Here is a 22,593-nt window from a genome sequence, read left to right on the forward strand (position 1 = left end):
GGGTTGACATTTAGGGGTAAGGTAGGTTACATGGAGTTAATTAGGTAGTACTTAGTTTTCATTTTAAACTGGTTGAGAGAGGTACAGCCTTTGACATGATTGTGAAGGTCATTTCACATTCTGGGTCCCTTGATTTGTAGAGCATTTCTAGTTTGATTAAATGTTACTCTTGGAATATCAAATAGGCATTTGTTTCTGGTGTGGTGCCCATGAGTTCTGTTACAGCCTTGTAGGAAGCGTTGAAGGTCAGGATTGACATTACAGTTCAGAGTTTAAAATATATAGAGTACACAAGAGAGGATGTGCAGTAACTTAGTATCTAACATTTTATTTTTTTTATTTTATTTTATTTATATATATACAAGAAGGTACATTGGGATTGTGAGGATACATAGTATAGTAATTACAATCTTGTAAAGCCACTAGTACGCGCAGCGTTTCGGGCAGGTCCTTAATCTAAGAAAATTTTAAGTAGGTAAATACTTGCAAAATTTATAAAAAATGATAACAGTTACAAAGCAAGAAAAAAAAATAAAAGATGAGAGAAAATTGTAGGTATATTAAAGCACATAGGTAGCTCAGATTGTTGCAATGACAGCGTGAATGGTAGTATAACAAAAATTAGTAGGCACAATACAGCATATGGCTAGCACATAAAAGAAGACAGCAATGAACACAATGATAAGGTTGTTTGGGTTAAGTATATAAAAATTAGGAGATTGGGTATCACAAGGTACAGAGCAAATTTAAAGCTAAGTGTAGGAAACTATGAAGATGAAATTAGGTACTTTTTGTTTTTGTTTTTAAATGAGGCAAAAGTTTGACAGCTTTTCAATTCACTAGGGAGTGAGTTCCATAGACTAGGTCCCTTAATTTGCATAGAGTGTTTACACAGATTAAGTTTGACCCTGGGGATATCAAAGAGATATTTATTTCTGGTGTGGTGATAATGGGTCCTATTACATCTGTCCATGGAGAGTTTCAGAGCATGGTTTGCATTTAAGAACAGGGTTTTGTAAATGTAGTTGACACAAGAGAATGTGTGGAGGGAGTTAATATTTAGCAAGTTTAGGGATTTAAACAAGGGAGCTGAGTGTTGTCTGAAAGCAGAGTTTGTTATTATTCTGATAGCAGATTTTTGCTGTGTGATGATGGGCTTAAGGTGGTTTGCAGTGGTAGACCCCCATGCACAGATACCATAATTAAGATAGGGGTAGATTAGTGCATAATATAGTGAGAGGAGAGCAGAGTTAGGAACATAATATCTTGTTTTGGAGAGTATACCAACTGTTTTAGAGACTTTTGTTATGTGTACTTTTTGTTTTTGTTATTTTGTTATGTACTTCAGCACCCACATTCAACACATAACTTAGTTATGTGTTGAATGTGGGTGCTGAAGTTGAGTCTCTTGTCTAGGAATAGGCCAAGAAACTTACCATCATTTTTATTACTGATGTTAATGTTGTCTATCTGTAGCTGAATTGCATTCGATGATTTGCTTCCAAATAAGATGTAGTAAGTCTTTTCTATGTTTAATGTTAGTTTGTTAGTTGACATCCATAAGTGGACTTTTTTTAATTCATTATTCACAACATTATTTAGTGTATGTGGGTTGGGGTCTGAATAGATATGGGTAGTATCATCAGCAAACAATATAGGTTTGAGAATATTAGAGACATTAGGCAGATCGTTTATATATATAAGAAATAGAAGAGGTCCTAAGATACTGCCCTGTGGCACTCCAATGGTAATTGGTAGAGTGGAAGAAGTTGTATCATTGATGGTTACACATTGGTGTCTGTCACTAAGATAGGATCGGATGTAGTCAAGGGCAAGGCCTTGGATTCCATAATGCTGGAGTTTAAGTAAGAGGTAGTTGTGATTAACAGTATCAAAGGCTTTTCTTAGGTCAATGAAGAGTCCAATCAAGAACTCATTTTTGTCAAGGGCTGAGTAGATTATTTCAAGGAGACTAATAATTGCATCGTTGGTGCTCTTTTGGGACCGGAAGCCAAACTGGCAGGGGCTGAGTATGTCAAATTTTACGAGGTAGGAATAAAGCTATTTGTAGATAATTTTTTCAAATATTTTTGATAGAATGGGTAGATTTGATATTGGTCTATAATTGTTTATGTCCGCCGGATTGCCTCCTTTATGGACTGGCGTTACTCTTGCTTTTTTAAGGATATCAGGGAAGGTGTGACACACCATACATTTGTTGAACAGTAGAGCTATGGGTGGGGCAAGGGCATGGGAGGCTCTCTTGTATACAATGGATGGAATTTCACTGGTGTTCCCTGCCTTGGTTTTTAGAGTGTATGATGGACACAACATCTGTCGGGCTGATTGGTGAAAGGAGAAGATAGTTTGGATAGCTGCCTGAGAGATGTGTTGTAATATGTGTCTGGGTCTGTGGGATTTTACTGGCAAGATTAGCACCAACCGATGAAAAGAAGCTATTAAATTCATTTGCCATTTCTAAATCAGTTGACGGTGTATACCCATCCTTATGGAGTTTTATTTGGTTATGTGAGCGTTGTTTAGTTCCTAGGATACTAGAGATGGTTTTCCATATGCTTTTCATGTTGCCTTTTGCTTCATTGAATGTATTCACATAATTTGAAAGTTTTGCCTTTCTTATGATACTGGTAAGCATTGACGAGTACCTTTTAGCTACTTCCTTTGAAACTAGGCCAATCCTAAGTTTCTTTTCATATTCATGTTTCTTGTTGATTGAGTTGAGAATGCCACTTGTGAGCCATGGATTGTTTAATCTTTTGTCAGTTACTTGGTTGGTAAGAAGGGGGCAATGAAGGTTGTAGAGGCTTAGAGTTTTGGAGAAGAAGAGGTTAGTTAATGAATTCATATCCTGGGTATTGTTGAATTCGGAATCCCAGTTAATATTGTGAAGTGCATCTGTAAGATTGCCTAAAGCTGATTCACTGTGTAACCTGAATCAGAGTTTCTTGCTTTTTGGTGGTGTTATGTCCATGTTCGCTATGAGAAAGGTAGGATAGTGGTCAGTTGTTCTGTCATAGATTATACCTGATATAAGGGGAGCTGTTATGTTTGTCCATATGTGGCCCAAGGTAGTGGCTGATGTTAGAGTGACTCGGGTAGGTTTGGTGATTGTGGGGATTAGTATACAGGAGTTCATGCTGTTAAGGAAATAGTCAACTTGAGAGCAGTTTTGTTGACCCAGGTCAATATTAAAGTCTCCTCTCAGAATGATGTGGTTTTTGTTGAGATTGTTGTTTATAATAAGATTCCTTAGGTTGTCTGAGAAAAAAGCTATGTTAGTATTGGGAAATCTATAGATGGCTCCAATAGTCAAAGAGGATTTAAGGGATTTAAACATATTCAGAGATTTGAGTAAGGGTACCGAGTGCTGTCTGGAGCCAGAGTTAGATATTGTTATAACAGAAGCTTTGTGTTGGGTAATTAGAGGACGTAAATGATTTGGGGTAGTAGAACCCCAAGCACAAATACAATAGTTTAGATAAGGATAGATGAGAGAGTAATAGAGCGTCACCAGGGCAGGGCGAGGTACATAATATCTGATCTTAGAAAGAATGCCAACAGTTTTAGAAACTTTTCTGGGGGGAGCCCCTTCGGCTCCCCGGAGCTATCCAGGCTGAATGGATATGTATAACTTTCTGGCATCAGTCAATGCATGGAGTTCTTGCCTACCGGGGACCACAAGCCAGAACCTGGCCCTCTCTAGAGAGACACGAGGAGCAATGGCCTATAGGGACCCGCCCTTATGATTGGGAGCATTCTATGTCTGCCATCGACCGGGACAGGCACCCAGAAAGGTAGGCGCCCCAAAACAAACCCCTATTCTGGTAAACTATTGCGACCGAAGACCGAACAGGTGGATAGAACTCCCCAAACGAAAATTAGCCCTCGTGACATCATCATGTCGCCGTGCCGCCATTTGTGCACCCCCCCCCCTTCCCCAGGAGGGGGAAGGGGGGAGCCCCAGACCCCACCATCGGTGACCCAACCCTTAGTTCTTATGCTGGATGTCAAAAACGTGAAAAACACCGCCGACCGGAGGGAGGGAGGGATGCCGAAGAGCCTCCGGGACTCGCCCAGAAAATGGCGTTTCATTACATTTAACGCTGGTTTTCTGGGGGGGAGCCCCTTCGGCTCCCCGGAGCTAACTACCCAAAGATAAAGAAAAAACAGGGACTTACCCGGGCAGCAGGCCGTCCTCACTCCTCAATGCGAAGGCGAGACAACTGGCTGCAACCGCCGACCCAAAGCAACGCAGGCCTAACAAGGCCCAGGAACATTCACCAGGTAGCGAGCGGCCAGGACCCTGTTTGATCTCCAAAAACCCTGGGCCCGAATGTCCACCCAAGACGTGTTGCTCGTTCCCCCCCCCTTTCCTTGCTGCCGGCTCCTAAACGTCTGAGGGTTTCGAAACCGGGGCTGGGTTTAGTTGGTTGTGAGACTCGGGTGGTCTCGAGGGTGTCCCCTTCTAGGACGGTGGTGGAGGCGTTCGAGCCTGGTCCTTCTGCCGAGGCTTCTGGGTCTGGCCAGTGGGGCCCCCTTTGTTCCTGCTTTGTCGGCTGCTCCCACCTTTTCTTTGGGGGTGGGGGCTCAGGAGGACGGCTCGGCCCTGGGCCCTCTGGGTGAGGTTCCTGGGGTTGGGGAGGGGTTGGCTTGGGGACCTTGGGCCCCGTTGGACCCCTCCTGGGTTTTTTTTCCCTCTCAGCGGGGCTTGGTGTTACAAGGAGAGGGGTTCTCTTTCTCTCCCTCCGCGTACGCATTGGATTTGGTGTCCACCCCTCCCCGGGTTTGGTTCTGTGATCCCGAGGGTTCTTCGGTTCCGTCTTTCCAGAGGTTTCCCGCTTCCCGTGTTTCGTCTTCGGAGGTGCGGGAGGCCTTGGCGGCTTACCTCTTGTGTGACCCGGATTATGCCTTCCTGATGGATCCTCGTTCCTTTGTGTATGGATCCCCTGGTTCGTGCTGGTTTCGTTATGAAGTTCCAGAGTCATCCTGGTTGGCAGACTGTCCTCTCTTTTCGTTTGAGGCTTGGCACACGTTTTGTCGGTCTCGCGCGCTTGAGTGGCGAGAGGTTTCCTTGGCGTTGCAGGTTTTCCTGGGGTGCGCTTTCGAGCATCTGAATGCTTGTTTGTTCGCCCCTGCCCTTCCGCGGGATGTTGGTGTCGTGCAGGTTCCTTCCCTCTCGGCTGCCTTCATTGCGGAGAATTTGCGGACTTGTGGCCTGCTTGCTTCGGCTCTGCGTTTCTTTTCCCTCCTTGAGCTGTCCACGGATTGGCTCGAGTTGGATATGGGAGTGCTTGGGGCCGCTGCCGGGTCTGGTGCACTGCCCTCAGCTGTGCGGGCGTCGTTTGCTTTGTTGAAGCTCTTCGCGCCCATCCTGTGTGATGTTATTTCGCGGTTCTATGCTTCTCGCCTCGAGTGTCGTCAGGCGGTGCTGGCCTCCTCCTTGGAGTCCGCCTGGGCCCTGCCTCTTCGTATGTCTTCGCTCCTTTGTCCATTGCTGTTTGCAGAGTCTGCTGTGGGGCAGTATCTACAGGCGGCCTCGGTCAGTTGTCGGCCTATGTCGGAGTTATTGTTGCTCTGGGGGGCTCGTGGGGAGCCTTCCCGGAAGGTTCGTGCCAGGGCTCGGGAGTCTTTTCACCAGAGTAGGCCTTTGGTGTCAGATTCGGGGCTGGCGGCGCCTTCGGTTCTGGCTGTTGCTGGACGGAGTGGGCTCTGTCCTGTTCGCCGCCTCAGTTCTCATAAGACGCGTCGGCCCTTTCGCGATTCGTCCCATTGACGGGGCAATGGGGGGTGGGGGGGTGGCTCGCCCGGTTTGCCCACACCTGGTCCCATGATTCATGGGCTTTTCAGGTCGTTTCGTGCGGCCTGTGGTGGCGTTGGGTGGCTCTTCCTCCCTCAGGGGGTTCAGGGCTAGTGGAGCAGGCCTCTTCTCCTGCGCTCTGTTGGGTTATCTCGGAGTGGGTTCGCTTGGGCATGGTCGAAACGATGTCGTCCCTCAGGTGGGTTTCCCGCCCGTTTCCGGTCCCGAAATGGGAATGTGCGGACCTCCGGTTCATTCTGGACTTGTCCCGTCTGAACCCATGGGTGTTGTGCCCTTCCTGTCGGATGACTACGCTGTCCCAGGTCTGTCGTCTTTTGGAGAGGGGCGCTTGGATGGTGTCCCTGGATCTCAAGGACGCGTATTGGCACGTCCCGGTTCATCTGGGGTTCAGAGACTGGCTCGGTTTTGTTGTAGGGCATCAGATTACCGCTTTTGTTGTCTTCCCTTCGGGTTGAATCTGGTGCCACGCGTTTTCACACGCCTCACTCGGGTCGTGGTGGCCCGCCTGCGTCTGCTAGGTGTTCGGGTGCTGGCCCATCTCGGCAACTGGCTGGTTTGGGCTCCCAGCCAGTCCGTGTGTCTGCTTGCCAGGGATTTGGTTCTTTCCCAGCTCGCCAGGTTCGGGTTCTTGGTGAACTGGAGGAAGTCCCATCTGGTTCCCTCTCAGGTTCGGTCTTGGCTGGGTCTGGTTTGGGACGCTCATGCTGCTTCCTTGTCTCTTCCTCCAGCGGCTCTCTTGCGCCTGCGGTCCTGTCTTCGCCCGTTTCTGAGGGGTGCCCAGGTCACAAGGTGGTTGCTCGAGAGTTTGTGCGGGAGCCTGAACTTTGCCATGATGGTCTACCCGCCGGGTCGGGTGTGGCTTCGTCGGCTGTTCTGGTTCCTTTGGGGCCGACCCTTCCGCCTCTCTCGCGATCGTTGGGTTCGACTTCCGGGGGACTTTGCGTCGGTTGCTGTGTCGCCGGCTTCCTCTTCAGGTTTTTCGGGGTTCGGTGCCTTGGCGCCTTCCCATGCCCTCGCTCGATGTGTACACAGACGTGTCGTCTTGGCTGGGGTTTTGTGACCAGTGCTCACCAGGCCGGCCAGGTGCGGTGGGGTCCGTCCTTTCGTTGGGCTCAAAGCACGGTGCGGGAGTTCGCGGCGGTGTGGATGTCTCTTCGGAGGATTCGAGTCGCTCGTGGATCGACGATCCGGCTCCATTCAGACTGCTTCCCGGTGGTTCATTGTTTGAACCGCGGGGGTTCGATGTGGTCCTTGGCTCTTTGGGGGCTGGTCGCTTCGGGTCACTCGTCTGCTGAGTTCTCGGGGTTTGGCTCTCCTGGCGGTTCATGTCCGGGGGGGTGTCCAACGTCCTGGCGGTCTATGCCAACTCCTTCTATTGGCTGTGCCGGATGGTCTTTGGACCGCATGCTCTCGTTTCTCTCTCTGCCCCGGTTTGTTGTGGGCCCCTTCCGTTCGGGATTGTTTTTCTAAGGCTCTTTTCCTGTTGGCATTGGCCTCGGGGGATCGGGTTGGCGAGCTTCATGCTCTTCTCCGGCGCTGTGGTTTCTGCTCTTTTGGTCCTGGTGGTCGTTTTGTTCGTTTGCAGTCATCTCCCTCTTTTCTGGCGAAGAATGAGACGACTGCGTTCTGGAGGGGGCCGTGGGTTGTTGATGCTTGGTTGGTCAGGCCGGGGGTGCATCATGTGTTCCGTCCGGTTGCGGCTCTCCGCCGTTATTTGCGCGCCACGGCTTCAGTTGCTGGGGATGCGCTCTGGGTTGATCCGGTTTCCCTTCTTCCCTGTTCCCGGGCTCGAGTCTCTCAGGTTGTCCGCAGGGTTATTAAGTGTAGCCAACCTGCGGTTTTCCCCAGGCCCTCGACGTTTGTAAATTTGCTGCTTTGGCAACATGTCTTGGGTGGACATTCAGGGCCCGGGGTTTTTGGAGATCGAACAGGGTCCTGGCCGCTCGCTACCTGGTGAATGTTCCTGGGCCTTGTTGGGCCTGCGTTGCTTTGGGTTGTCGGTTGCAGCCAGTTGTCTCGCCTTTGCATTGAGGAGTGAGGACGGCCTGCTGCCCGGGTAAGTCCCTGTTTTTCCTTATCTTTGGGTAGTTACCTCCAGGGAGCCGAAGGGGCTCTCACCAGAAAACCAGTGTTGAATGTAATGAAATGCCATTTTCTGGGCGAGTCCCAGAGGCTCCTCGGCATCCCTCCCTCCCTCCAGTCGGCGGTGTTTTTCGCGTTTTTGACATCCAGCCTAAGAACTAAGGGTTGGGTTGCCGACGGTGGGGTCTGGGGCTCCCCCTTCCCCTTCCCAGGGAGGGGGGGGGGGGTTTGCGCAGATGGCGGCGCGGCGACATGACATCATGAGGGCTAATTTTCGTTTGGGGTGTTCTGTCCACCTGTTCGGTCTTCGGTCGCAATAGTTTACCAGAATAGGGGTTTGTTTTGGGGCGCCTACCTTTCTGGGTGCCTGTCCCGGTCGATGGCAGACATAAAATGCTCCCAATCATAGGGGGGGGGGGGGTCTATAGGCCATTGCTCCTCGGGCCTCTCTAGAGGGGGCCAGATTCTTGCTCGTGGTCCCCGGTAGGCAAGAACTCCATGCATTGACTGATGCCAGAAAGTCATACATATCCATTCAGACTGGATAGCTTCGGGGAGGCTCCGGGACTCGCCCAGAAAATGGCGTTTCATTACATTCAACGCTGGTTTTTTTTGCTATATTTAGAATGTGTCCCTGGAAATTCAGTTTGTTATCGATGAGGACACCAAGGAATTTACCGTCAACTTTACCATCAATTTGTACATATTGTTTATTCTTAGATTAATTTCATTTGAGAATTTATTACCAAACAAAATATATAAAGTTTTGTCAATGTTAAGGGTGAGTTTGTTAGCAGTTAGCCAAAGATGGACTTTAATTAGTTTAGATGAACAAATCTACAAGGGCTGTGACGAGGATTCGAACCTACGTCCGGGAGTATCCCAGACGCTGCTTTAATCGACTGAGCTATAACATGATGAAAAGAGTTGAAAGCGAAGTTCAATAGAACTTACTGGATCCTGCAGCCTCTCCGAGGCACAAACCCCGGTTTTACACAACTCCCCTATGCACTCGAGCTTTGTCAATAGGCCATTCTCCTTCTTCACCCTTACTTCATTACACACAAACATCACAATAACGTGATGCATCAAATGAACAAATCCACAAGGTCAGTGACGAGGATACGAACCTACGTCCGGGAGCATCATTGTTCATTTGATGCATCACGCTATTGTGATTTCTGTGTGTTTAATTAGTTTAGTATTCACAGTGACATTTAGAGCAAGCCAGTCAGGACTGGAGAAAATGAAAGTTGTGTCATCAGCAAATAAGATTGGTTTGAGATGTTGAGAGGCATTTGGAAGGTCATTAATGTAGATGAGAAAGAGGAGAGGGCCAAGTATGCTGCCCTGTGGAACACCAATGTTTACGGATAGTATAGGAGAAATGAAATTATTCACAGAAACATATTAGAGCCTGTCAGTAAGGTAAGACTGAAAGTATTGCAGGGAGTGACCTCTGACTCCATAATAATGTAATTTAAGAAGAAGGTTTTGGTGGTTGACGGTGTCAAAAGCTTTATGTAGGTCCACAAATAACCCAACAGGGAACTCATTTTTATCTAGAGCTGTATGTATCAAGTTAATCATACTAATAAGTGCATCGTTAGTGCTTTTATTGGATCTGAAACCATATTGGCAAGAGCTAAGTATATTGAGTTTGGCTAGATATGAATAAAGCTGCTTGTGGATTAGGTGTTCAAATATTTTTGACAAGTTTGGCAGAATTGAGATAGGTCTGTAATTGTTGACATCAGTGAGATCACCGCATTTATGGACTGGGGTTACTCTCGCTTTTTTTTTAGAATATCCAGAAAGGTTTGGAGTTCAAGTGATTTGTTGTAGAGCAATGCAATGGCAGGAGCTAGAAATCTGGAGGCTTTTCTGTGGGAGCCCCTACGGCTCCCTGGAGCTTATCAGGTTAATGTATGTTATGTTAGACCGGGACATTAGCTATGGAGTTCAGACCTACCAGGGACCAGCGCCAGAAACTGGCCCCTTCAGAGAGGTTTCAGGGAGCAATGGCCCTGGAAAACCCCATTATGGTTGGGGGTTTTCCTGATCTGCCATTGACTGGGGTTAGACACCCAGAAAGGTAGGCATAACAAAACAAACCTCACATGGTAAGAAACTACAAAAAAAAAACAGAGGTAGAAATGCCCTACAATTCCAAGGAAACAATCAATCAATCAATTTACTGCCGCGCCGGTCGTCTGTGTGGCCCTCCCCTCCCCGGGAGGGGGAGGTGGGCCCCGGACCCTCACCGCACCGGTTGCCTTCAGTTTGTAAGCTAGTGTCAGCCGGGATAGACAATTCTCTGGCCTCAAATTCCTGGGCTGTGTTTGCCTAGTGTAGCGTTCTCTGCTGTCTTTGTGTGGTTTGCGGTGGCCAGGAGAACCTCATCAGTGCCGGGGCTGCATGCGCTTATGGGCTTCCTTCCCTAGGTGCCCTGTGAGTACTGCCCCTGCGTGTCAGGGTTATCTTCCCTGGGACGTTCGGGAACTGCTCCCATAGGGGTTCTTGCTGCTCTGCATTTGCGTCGCCCTTGGAGGCCAGCTGGGGCTTGGGGCCCTTGTTTGGCCTTGGGTAGGGAGTGGTGTTGTGCTGGTTAGGGCATCAAGGTGTTGCGCTGCCTGCCACCTAAGCGGCGACCGTTTCCTGTTGCCTCTGGGGACGGTGTACTTCTGTGGGGGGTTTCTTTTGTTTTGTTTTTGTTTGCCTGGTGGAGGTTCTGCCTCGTGGGTCTATAGTTCCCCTGATATTGTTTTGGTGGCCCTCTGCTAGGCCCCTGTGCTTGTACACGTCCCAGGGGTTTTCAGTGTTATCATCTACCCCTTGTTTTGTTTGGGTTTCTTAACCGGTTAGCAACACCTTGCCTGGGCTTCCCGTAGTTGTTACCCTACGGGCCCTGGAAACCCCTGTTGGGGCTCGGTGGACCCATGGATGCGTCTCCTGAGTTCCAGCCTGCCTTGTGCGGGTTTGAAGGTTGCAGTGTGCCATTGTCTCAGGGGTGACAGGGGGGGCGCTTCGAGCATCTAAATGCTTGTTTGTTCGCCCCTGCCCTTCTGCGGGATGTTGGTGTCGTACAGCTTCACGTGCAGGTTCCTTCCCTCTCGACTGCCTTGATTGCGGAGGATTTGTGGAGTCGTGGCCTGCTTGCTTCGGCTCTGCATTTCTTTTCCCTCCTTGAGCTGTCCTCGGATTGGCTCGAGTTGGATGTGGTAGCACTTGGGGCCGCTGCCGGGTCCGGTGCGCTGCCCTCTGTGGTGCAGGTGTCGTCTGCTTTGTTGAAGCTCTTCACGCCCATCCTGCGTGACGCGGTTTCGCGGTTCTATGCTTCTCGCCTCGCGTGTTGTCAGGCGATGCTGGCTTCCTCCTTGGAATCCGCCTGGGACCTGGCTCTTCGTTTGTCTTCGCCCTTTTGTCCGTTGCTGTTTGTGGAGTCTGCTGTGGGTCAGTATCTGCAGGCGGCCTCGGTCAGTTGTCGGCCTATGTCTGAGTTGTTGCTGCTCCGGGGGCTTGCGGGGGGCCTTCCTGGAAGGGTCGTGCCAGGGCTCGGGGGGCCTTTTCGTCGGGGTAGGCCTGTGGTGCCAGATTCGGGGCTGGCAGAGCCTACGGTTCCGGCTGTTGCTGGATGGAGTGGGGTCCGTCCTGTTCGCCGCTTCGGTTCTCGCAAGGAGCGTCGGCCCTTTCGCGGTTCGTCCCATTGACGGGGCAATGGGGGGGCAGCTCGCCCAGGTTGCTCATGCCTGGTCCCACAATTCGTGGGCTTTTCGGATCGTTTTGTGCGGCCTGTGGTGGCGTTGGGTTGCTCTTCCTCTTCGGGGGGTTCCGGGCTTGCGGGGCAGGCCTCTTCTCCTGCGCTCTGTCAAGTCATCTCGGATTGGGTTTGCTTGGGCGTGGTCGAAACGACGTCGTCCCTCAGGTGGGTTTCCTGCCCGTTTCCGGTCCCGAAACGGGACTGCACGGACCTTCGGTTCATTCTGGACTTGTCCCATCTGAACCCGTGGGTTTTGTGCCCCTCCTTTCGGATGACTACGCTGTCCCAGGTCCGTCTTCTATTGGAGGGGGGCGCTTGGATGGTGTCCCTGGACCTCAAGGACCCATATTGGCATGTTCCGGTTCATCTGGGGTTCAGGGACTGGCTCGGTTTTGTTGTGGGGCATCAGGGATACCGCTTTCATTGTCTTCCCTTTGGGTTGAATCTGGCGCCTCTCATTTTCATGCGCCTCACTCGGGTCGTGGTGACCCGCCTGCGTTTGCTAGGTGTTCGGGTGCTAGCCTATCTCGACGACTGGCTGGTTTGGGCTCCCAGCCAGTCCGCATGTCTGCTCGCCAGGGATTTGGTTCTTTCCCAGCTCGCCAGGTTCGGGTTCTTGGTGAACTGGAGGAAGTCCCATCTGGTTCCCTCTCAGGTTCGATCTTTGCTGGGTCTGGTTTGGGACGCTCGCGCTGCTTCCTTGTCTCTTCCTCCGGCGGCTCTCTTGCGCCTGCGGTCCAGCCTTCGCCCACTTCTGAGGGGTTCCCGGGTCAAGAGGCGGTTGCTCGAGAGTTTGTGCGGGACCCTGAACTTTGCTATGATATTCTGCCCGCCGAGTCGGGTGTGACTTCGTCGGTTGTTATGGTTCCTTCAGGGCCAGCCCTTCCGCCTCTCTCGCGATCGTTGGGTTCGACCTCCGGGGGCTTTGAATCGGTTGCTGCGTCGCCGGCTTCCTCTTCGGGTTTTAAGGGGTTCAGTGCCTTGGCGCCTTCCCGAACCCTCACTCGATGTGTACACAGACGCGTCATCTCTTGGCTGGGGTTTTGTGACCAGTGCTCACTAGGCCGGCCAGGAGCAGCGGGGTCCGTCCTTCCGTCGAACTCGCAGCACGGTACGGGAGTTCGCGGGGATGTGGATGTTGCTCCGGAGGATTCGAGTCGCTTGCGGGTCGACGATCAGGCTCCATTCGAACTGCTTCCCAGTGGTTCATTGTTTGAACCATGGGGGTTTGATGCGGTCCTTGGCTCTTTGGGGCTGGTCGCTTCAGGTGACTCGTCTGCTGAGTTCTCGGGGTTTGGCTCTCCTGGAGGTTCATGTCCGGGGGGGTGTCCAACGTCCTGGCGGACAGCCTGTACCGGTTCTGCCTCCTTTTCCGCCCCGTTTCGCAAGTTGTCTCGTGCGTTGTTTCACCTCCAGCCTGCCAATGCGCTGCCTGAGCCATCTTGGTCTTTGGACCGCATGCTCTCGTTTCTCTTTTTGCCTCAGTTTGTTGTGGCCCCTTCCGTTCGGGATTGTTTTTCTAAGGCTCTTTTCCTGTTGGCTTTGGCCTCGGGGGTGGGGGGTGGGGGGGGGGGTTGGAGAGCTTCATGCTCTCCTCCGGCGCCGAGGTTTCTGCTCTTTTGGTTCTGGTGGTTATGTTTGCTTGCAGCAGTCTCCCTCTTTTCTGGCGAAGAATGAGACGGCTGCATTCCTGAGGGGGTCATAGGTTGTTGATGCTTGGTTGGTCAGGCCGGGGGTGCATCACGTGTTGTGTCCAGTTGCAGCTCTCCACCGTTATTTGCGCGCCACGGCTTCAGTTGCCGGGGATGCGCTCTGGGTTGATCCGGTTTCCGTTCTTCCCTGTTCCCGGGCTCGGGTCTCTCAGGTTGTCTTCGGGGTTATTAAGTGTAGCCAACCTGCGGTTTTTCTTCGGGCCCACAACATTTGTAAATTTGCTGCTTTGGCGGCTGTCTTTGGCAACATGTCTTGGGTGGACGTTCGGGCCAGGGGTTTTTGGAGATCGAACAGGGTCCTGGCCGCTTGCTACCTGGTGAATGTTCCTGGGCCTCGTTGGGCCTGCGTTGCTTTGGGTCGGCGGTTGCAGCCAATTGTCTCGCCTTCGCGTTGAGGGGTGAGGACGGCCTGCCGCCTGGGTAAGTCCCTGTTTTTTCCTTATCTTTGGGGTAGTTAGCTCCAGGGAGCTGAAGGGGCTCCTCCCAGAAAACCAGCGTTGAATGTAATGAAACGCCATTTTCTGGGTGAGTCCCCGAGGCTCCCGGCATCCCTCCCTCCGGTCGGCGGTGTTTTTCGCGTTTTTGACATCCAGCCTAAAACCTAATGGTTGGGTAGCCGACGGTGTGGTCTGGGGCTCCCCCCTTCCCACTCCCGGGGAGGGGTGGAGAGTTGCGCAGACGGCGGCGCGGCGACATGATGACGTCATGCTGGTTAGCTAATTTTCATTTGGGGAGTTCTGTCCACCTTTTCGGTCTTCCGTCGCAATAGTTTAGCAGAATAGGGGTTTGTTTTGGGGCGCCTACCTTTCTGGGTGCCTATCCCGGTCGATGGCAGACATAGAATGCTCCCAATAATATGGGGGGTCTCTATAGGCCATTGCTCCTCGTGCCTCTCTAGAGAGGGCCAGGTTCTGGCTCGTGGTTCCCGGTAGGCAAGAACTCCATGCATTGACTGATGCCAGAAAGTTATACATATCCATTCAGCCTGGATGGCTCCGGTGAGCCTCCAGGACTCGCCCAGAAAATGGCGTTTCATTACATTCAACATTATTTTTTTTTTTTTTTTTTTTTTTTTTTTTTTAGATATATATACAAGAGTTGTTACATTCTTGTACAGCCACTAGTACGCGTAGCGTTTCGGAATACGAAACAGTTCCCTGGAATATGATCCCCGCCGCGAAGAATCGTTTTTACAACCAAGTACTCATTTTACTGTTGAATTAAACAGAGGCTACATTTAAGGATTTGCGCCCAGTAAATCCTCCCCGGCTAGGATACGAACCCATGACAAAGCGCTCGCGGAACGCCAGGCGAGTGTCTTACCACTACAGCACCAAGACTGGTGGTCTTTATCGGACTGGTGCATTTTACCGGAAAGAAATGGTCGAGTTGACTGTATCAATCTGGACCTAAAAAATGGCTTTTGACAGTCCCAGACAAGTGGTTGCTGTGAAAACTAGAGCATGCTGGGGGGTGACAGGGAAGGCTTCTAACATGGATGAAAATTGTCTGACAGAAAAATGAGGGAAGTAATCAGAGTTAATGTATCGAACTGGACAACTGTCACAAGTGGAGTACCACAGGGTTCAGTTCTTGCACCAGTAATGTTCACTGTCTACATTAAAGACCTACCAGAAGGAATACAGAATTATATGAACATGTTTGCTGATGATGCTCAGATACTAGGAAAGATAAGAAATGTTGACAATTGTCATGCGCTTCAAGAAGACCTGAACAAAATAAATGTATGGTGCACCACTTGGCAAATAGAATTTAATATGAATAAATGGATGTTATGGAATGTGGAATAAGAGAAAATAGACCCCACATAACCTACAAATTATGTGAAAAAGTTTTAAAATTCTATTAAATTGATCTAGGGGTGGTTCTAGATAGAAAACTGTCACCTGAGTATCACATAAAGAACATTGTGTGAGGAGCCTATGCTATGCTTTCCAATTTCAGAATTTGTTTTAAATACTGTTCGTTGATGATGAAATACTAAAGAACTTGTTCACTAACTTTGTGAGACCAGAGATGTAATATGCAGTGGTTATATGGTGCCATATGTTAACACTTTCGCTCACCCCGCACGCCACCCCTCAATAGTGCAATATGGGACCCAGGGTGTCACAGGAGCGCGCGTAAATTCTGAAAAGTGTATACTCTCCAACTTTGTCACCTTAATTCTCGTCCTACGAGATTAAATTTGGCATCATTGTGTTCGCAATAGAATTCTCTACAGCACTAAATGCATATAAACTCCAAAAGCCCGGCTAATTACCCGCAGCAAACAGAGAAAGTGCGAACGAGTTTCCCAGGAGCGCGCAAACGCGATAAAATGTTTTCACTATTTTCACTCTGGTCACCTTAATTTTTGTCCTAGGTCTTTCATTTTGGTCTCAATGGGTTCGCAATAGAATTCTCTAGAGGAACATTAGCATATAAAATATAAAACCTGGTCACGCTCCAACCGCCGACGAGTTGAAGACGGGCCATGCGTTAGCCGGGAGTGAGCACTCAGACGCCTTCCAGCTCACTCCCAATTCCCTTCCTTTTCAAGCCTTTCTTTCGCAATTTTCTTCCTGGAAGGGCCTTGTTCATGATAACTATCCATCGTGGAGTAAGGGTAGATAGTTTCTAAAGCCGCAGTAAGAAATATTGCCACGGAAAATAGGCGAAATGTTCACACGTTTGAGATGCGAGGGGAGGCGACATTGGTCACAACAGTGGAGCGAAAACAATGGGCCCACGGCATGTGCCAAGCCACCTGAGGGCCACGAGGCTCAACAAAGAAAATGGGAAGACATCAGCGCACATTTTAAAACCAGTCCCAAAAAAATCGGATAAAAACCTGATTTTTGGCGATTATTTAAAGTGGATGACGCAATGCTGCGTCATCCCCGGTATTACCGACAGTAAACCGATGACGCAATGCTGCGTCATGCCCGGGCGAAAGTGTTAAACAGCACATCAACAAACTGGAAAAGGTGCAAAGGCATACAACTAAGTGGCTCCCAGAACTGAAGGACAAGAACTAGGAGGAGAGGTTAAAGGCATTGCAGATGCCAAAACTAGAAGATAGAAGAAAAAAAAAAGAGATGATATGATCACTACATACAAAATAGCAATGGGAATTCATAAAATTGATAGGGAAGAATTCCTGAGACCTGGAATTTCAAGAACAAGAGGTCATAGATTTAAACAATCTAAACAAAACTGCTGAAGAAAATAAGAAAGTTAACTTTTGTAAACAAGAGTTGTAGATGGTTGGAACAAGTTAGGTGAGGTGGTGGTGGAGGCCAAAACCGTCAGTAGTTTCAAAGCCTTATATGATAGTGTGCTGGGAAGACGGGAAACCATGAAAGCAGTTATCATTCTGTAATTACAGTACACCAAGGAAATCACTCCTCAGATGTTTGTGTGTGTAATTACCTAAGTGTAGTGACAGGATGAGCTACGCTCGTGGTGTCCCGTCTTCCCAGCACTCTTTGTCATATAACGCTTTGAAACTACTGACGGTCTTGGCCTCCACCACCTTCTCACCTAACTTGTTCCAACCGTCTACCACTCTGTTTGCGAAAGTGAATTTTCTTATATTTCTTCGGCATCTGTGTTTAGCTAGTTTATATCTGTGTGTGTGTGTGTGTGTGTGTGTGTGTGTGTGTGTGTGTGTGGTGATCTCGACAGACACACTGGACCTTCATTTTCCTGAAGGTCTCAGTAAGATTTGTTAGCTACACATAGCCAAATATATCTATCTCGATCCTCCTCCTTTATTTTTAATTGTTTTACCTTTGTTGATAATGAGTATGTATATCTAGATGAAATTATTGAGGTTTATTTATCCTTCTCTGTATCATAAAGGTTTTGAGATTTGCTTTATCGTCACTGTGGAAGTTTTTTTGGTGATGTAATGTTCATATGTAAGTGCAGTCTGTGTTTGAATACAGTAATTTTGCCAGAGGCATTTAATGGATTTGTAGGACTGGATAATAAAATTTAAGAGTTTGAATCCTCCTCGTGGCTGCTGCTTCTTTTCTCATTGATTCATCATGTTAATACGAATTCATTGTGCATTGGACTGGACGATATTTTTCTTGATGTAGAGAATCATAATAGTTGTCATGATCCTTGGTCATGCTATCTTGTTTGGAAGTGCTACTCTACTGCAAGATAAATTTAATTGTATTGTTGAACATTTGTAGAATCCTGGTAAGTTATATTTCTAGTAACTGTTCTTTATTAATATTTGTGTATTATTTATATTTTCCAGTTCATTCCTCACTTTATCAATAAACAAGCTCAAGTTTTAATGACCAATTATCATGTCATTGTTTATTTGCCTTTTTACCATGATCCATTCATACAGTACAGCATATCCATCTTCATCATGGACAAATGTTTTTCACTTGTCAATTATCAAAACTTCCCCATAATCTTTATTTTCATACTAAGGTTAAAATTTATATTTTACTTTTTATAGAGGTTAAAAGTAAATGAATAATTAATGTTTTACGTGTGTGATTTTCAGATCAGCACCATCGAGGGAATTTATTCACACTGTTCTTGCACTCTCCGTTAATGGGAATGTGCTTAGTAAGCTCATTATGTGATGTTCAAATGAACTTGTGGGAGAAGTGTCAAACTCTAGTAGACAGATTCATCTCAGAAGCCTCCAGATTAGTCACTCGAGGGAGAAGTATTGGTAAGTTTTAAGGTTTTTCATTAGTGTTAGCCAGCTTGCTTAGCATTTGTGCCAAATATCCTTGTAGTATAGTTTACAATTCCATAATATAGTATGGACAAATTTATTTTGTATATACTGTATTCTATGATAATGGTCTCTTGCATTATGCCATACTTATTTTATAAGCAGCCTAACTTTTCTATGGAGGGCTCCTCTGTCTCCTTGGAGCTATACCGGGCTGATGTACAGGCATACCTCAGAATGCGAGTTTAATCCGTTCCTGGAGACGCCTCGCCTTCCGAAAACTCGCATTCCGAAGTTAATTTCCCCATAAGAAATAAAGGGAAATGAATTAATCCGTTCCTGACTACCCCAAAAACCCCACATCAAACTAAATTTTTATACCTAATTTACCTAATTCATCTAAATAAACCTACAAAACTATGTTCCAGTTATTACTTACCTTGCTGTCGAGTGCTGTAGGCGTATGGAAGATGGTGAGGAGGGGGGGAGGAGGAGAGGAGTTACTGTTTGGAAGGGGAGTCCCCTTCCATAATCACATCAGGCAGTGAGGACCTTTCTGGTGTGCTCTCCCTGGGACGTTTAACCTGAGTGCCACTAGGTCCTGGTTGAGGCTCACTGCTCGATTTCCTCACCACAAATTTGTCCATGGAAGCTTGCTTTTCCCTTCTTCGCAAGCTCTCTCTGTAGTAAGGCATCACATTGTCATTGAAAAGATTAAGACAACGGCCTACTACAGCTTTGTCTGGGTGAGTATGTTCAATAGTTGTTTGAATCTCTTCCCACATCTGACACACCTTCTTAATTACTGCAGAAGGGACACTCGCTGGTGCTGTTGGTGCTGCTGCCACCTCCTCCTCCACTGCAGAATCATTCGCTGCTGTGTTGGCTTGCTGTTCCTGTTGAAGGGCTAGGAGTTCTTCGGTGGTCAGTTCTTCGTTGTGTTCTTCCACCAACTCCTCCACATCATCACCATCCAATTCCAAGCCCATTTGCTGGCCTAGACTAACAATTTCCTCAACAATAGGCGCATCATTTATAGGCTCAAACCCCTCAAAGTCTAGTTCTCTCACACCTTCAGGCCACAATTTTCTCCAGCCAGAGATCAGGGTTCTTTGAGTCACTTCTTGCCAGGCTTTGTCAACGAGTTTTAAAGCACTACAAATGTTAAAATGCTCTCTCCAGAACTCTTTGAGGGTGAGGTTTGTGGCTTCAGTCACTTCAAAACATTTCCGGAAAAGTGCCCTTTCATACAGTTTCTTAAAATTCGCTATGATTTTCTGGTCCATAGGCTGAATTAGAGGAGTGGTGTTAGGAGGAAGGAATTTAACTGTGAGGAATTTATTGTATTGAGGCATCAAATCATCTTCCAAGCCTGGAGGATGAGCAGGAGCATTGTCAAGGAGAAGCACGGCTTTGAGTGGCAATTGTTTCTCCTGCAGATATTTTTCTATGGCAGGGCACACCACTTCATTCACCCACTCCGAAAAAATAAGCCTAGTGACCCATGCTTTTTTATTAGACTTCCACATCACACACAAACGGGTTTTCTGCACATTATACTGTTTGAAAACCCTTGGATTTTCAGAATGATACACTAGCAAGGGTTTAATTTTCAAATCGCCACTCGCATTTGAACACAGCACAAGCGTAAACCTATCTTTCATAGGCTTGTGTCCAGGCAAGGATTTTTCCTCCTTGGTAATGTATGTCCTCTTAGGCATTCTTTTCCAAAACAGTCCTGTTTCGTCACAATTAAACACTTGTTGCGGTAGGTATTCCCCAGTCTCTGCAAACTCTTTAAATTCGTCAATAAATCGTCCAGCGGCTGGTTTGTCTGAGCTGGCTGCCTCCCCATGCCTTGTAACACTATGGATACCACTTCTCTTTCTAAATTTTTCAAACCAGCCCCTGCTTGCCTTAAACTCTTTGTTATCTGCATCACTCGTTGCAGGGGTCTTCTTTAGAAGGTCTTCGTGCAACACCCTGGCTTTCTCACAAATAATGGCCTCCGAAACACTATCACCCCTCAACTCCTTGTCGTGTATCCAAATTAATAACAACTTTTCCACTTCTTCAAGTATTTGTGGTCTTTGTGCCGTTAATGTTCTTACTCCTTTTGCCACATTAGCACTCATAATCTTATTTTTCTTCTTAAGTATAGTGCATATTGTTGATGTGGCTTTGTTGTACTGCCTACAAAGTTCAACAACACGTGTACCGTTCTCATGCTTCCGAATGATCTCTTGTTTCTCCTCTATTGTCATCCTCACATGAGCTTTCTGGCCTTTATCCTTACCACTGGCTTTCTTGGGACTCATGGTGAGATATATAATAACAAATTGTATAGACAAATCACCAAAAATCCAACAAAACACTGAAAATCCGCGACAAGAATTGATGTGGGGGTAGTCACTGAGCGCGAGACAATGGTAAACTGAGGGGCAGCGGGGCAGAGGGGCGACGATCGCCGAACCACCACGCGCTATGTCGGCTGTACGCGTATCAACAAACTCGCGTTCAAACTCGCCTCCCGAAGTAACCATCGCCTTCCGAGACAAATTTTTGGAGTAAATACACCTCGCCTTCCGAAAACCTCGCATACAGGGACAATCGCATTCCGAGGTACCACTGTATATATATTAAACTGTGGTAACAGTCAATCAATGGAGTTCTAGGCCTACTGGGGACCACGAGCTGGAACCTGGTCCCCTCAGAGAAGCACGAGGAGCAATGGCCTATAGACACCCCCCCCCCCATGTAGTTGAAAGCAGTCTGTCAGCCATCTACCAGGTCAGGCACACAGAAAGGTAGGAATCCCAAAACAAACTACAACTGGTTAAACATTGCAAACAGAAAGCCGAACAAGCAAGTAGAACTCCGCAATCAGAAAACAAGCAAACAAGCATGACATCACAGCTTCTGTGCTGCTGTGTGCACAACTCCTCTCTCCCCAGGAGGGAAAACTGGGAGTCCCAGACCTCCCCTGCTTGCTACCCAACCTCAGTTCTAAGGCTGTTGTGTTACGTGGCGGTCGATCGACTTGGGCTCCAATCCTTGAGCAGTGCTGTGCCTTGTAGTGTTGTACTACGGTGTGGTGGTGTGTGAGCCAGGTGTTATTCCAGGAGTACTGGGGGTGCATGCACTTAGGATTCCTTTTCCTAAGTGCCCTGTAAGTACTGCCCTTGCAGTTTGGGGCTACCTTCCACAAACTGTTCGGGAAGGCTACCTCCGCAGGGTTCTTTTGCTGCTTGGTGATTTCCAGCCCTTGGAGTCAGCTGGGTTTTTTCCTTCCCTAGTTTGGCCTTGGGTAGGAGGGAGCATCGTCGCTGGCAGGGGGCACAAGGTACTGTGCAGCTGTCTTATAATACGCATAGTGGCCAGTTCTGTTCCTTCTGGAGACGTTGTGCTTTTGCGGGGTGTTTATTATCTTTTGTTTTGTTTTGCCTGGTGGGGATCTGCCTGGTGTAGCTGTAGGACCACTTGTATGTTTTGGTGGCTCTTTACTAGGGCCCCGTGACTGCACACGTCACAGGGGTTCAACATTTTCTTTGTTTGGTAGTTCTGGGATAACCAGTTAGCAGTACCTGGCAGTCATCCTAAGGGCCCTGTAAACCCCCATTTGGGCTTGTTGGTCCAATGGATGCATCCTCTGAGTCCCATCTCGCTTTGTACAAGTTTGAAGGTTGCTCTGTCCCCCTTGTCTCAAGGTGACACTCGCCCTCTTTGCCTCTGGCATACTGCGTGTTTGGTCAGTGACAACTTTGACCCGGAGTTCTGTGAGTGGTGTTCCTTGCTTGTACTCCAATTCACCGAGTCCACTGATAATGATATTCGGGTGCAAGCAGCTTCGGCGGCGAGATATAAATTGCTGCAATGCGCTAGGTTAGTTGCCTTTCCGGATACCCCACTGCTTGCTTGGTGTCCGAACCCAAGGGTCTTCCCGCGGCGCCACATCTTTCACCAGATCAACCCAATCCAGTACTTGGCTGGTTCAATCTTCTCCTCTGATCTTCTTCGCATCTGGTCGTTTTGATGATTAGGTGGCTTCATTGATGGTGTCCCACCTGCAAGTCTTGTCTCGGTGGCAGTATGAAGTTGCCTGGCGGTCCTTTTGGCACTTCTTGACTCTTCGTAGGTTATTTTCGATTTCTGATCGGGTTGTTTTGTCCTTTCTCTCTTGTTTGTTTCAGGACCGTCATCTTATGGCGAATACTGTTGCCTTATATCACGTGGCGTTTGCGTTCGAGGTGGATATCACTTCTCCGTTCTGCAAGTTTTGTTGTGCATTGGTTCACCTCCAGCCTGCTCATGCACTCCCTGAGCCATCCTGGTTGTTGGACCAGGTGCTCTCTTTTTTCTCTCTCTTCTCCTCGGATTGTGGTGGCCCCTTTGGTTCAGGACTGTTTTTCTAAGGCTCTTTTCTTGTTGGCATTGGCCTCTAGGGATTTTGAGTTGATCCAGTTTCTTTCTTCCTTGTTCCATAGTT

General features: G+C 48.3%; 1 protein-coding gene across 1 annotated transcript in view; it reads left to right on the forward strand.

The window, feature by feature from the left end:
• LOC138364448 (protein SCAI-like) overlaps nucleotides 1-22,593 on the forward strand; it is a 104,577-nt gene that overhangs the window by 20,740 nt on the left and 61,244 nt on the right. Inside the window, exon 4 of the mRNA XM_069324083.1 lies at nucleotides 17,928-18,101. Coding sequence (XP_069180184.1) covers nucleotides 17,928-18,101 — 174 coding nt within the window. The remainder of the gene's footprint in view (nucleotides 1-17,927; nucleotides 18,102-22,593) is intronic.

This window comes from Procambarus clarkii, chromosome 13, assembly GCF_040958095.1.
Source record: "Procambarus clarkii isolate CNS0578487 chromosome 13, FALCON_Pclarkii_2.0, whole genome shotgun sequence".
NCBI classification, from domain to species: Eukaryota; Metazoa; Arthropoda; class Malacostraca; order Decapoda; family Cambaridae; genus Procambarus; species Procambarus clarkii.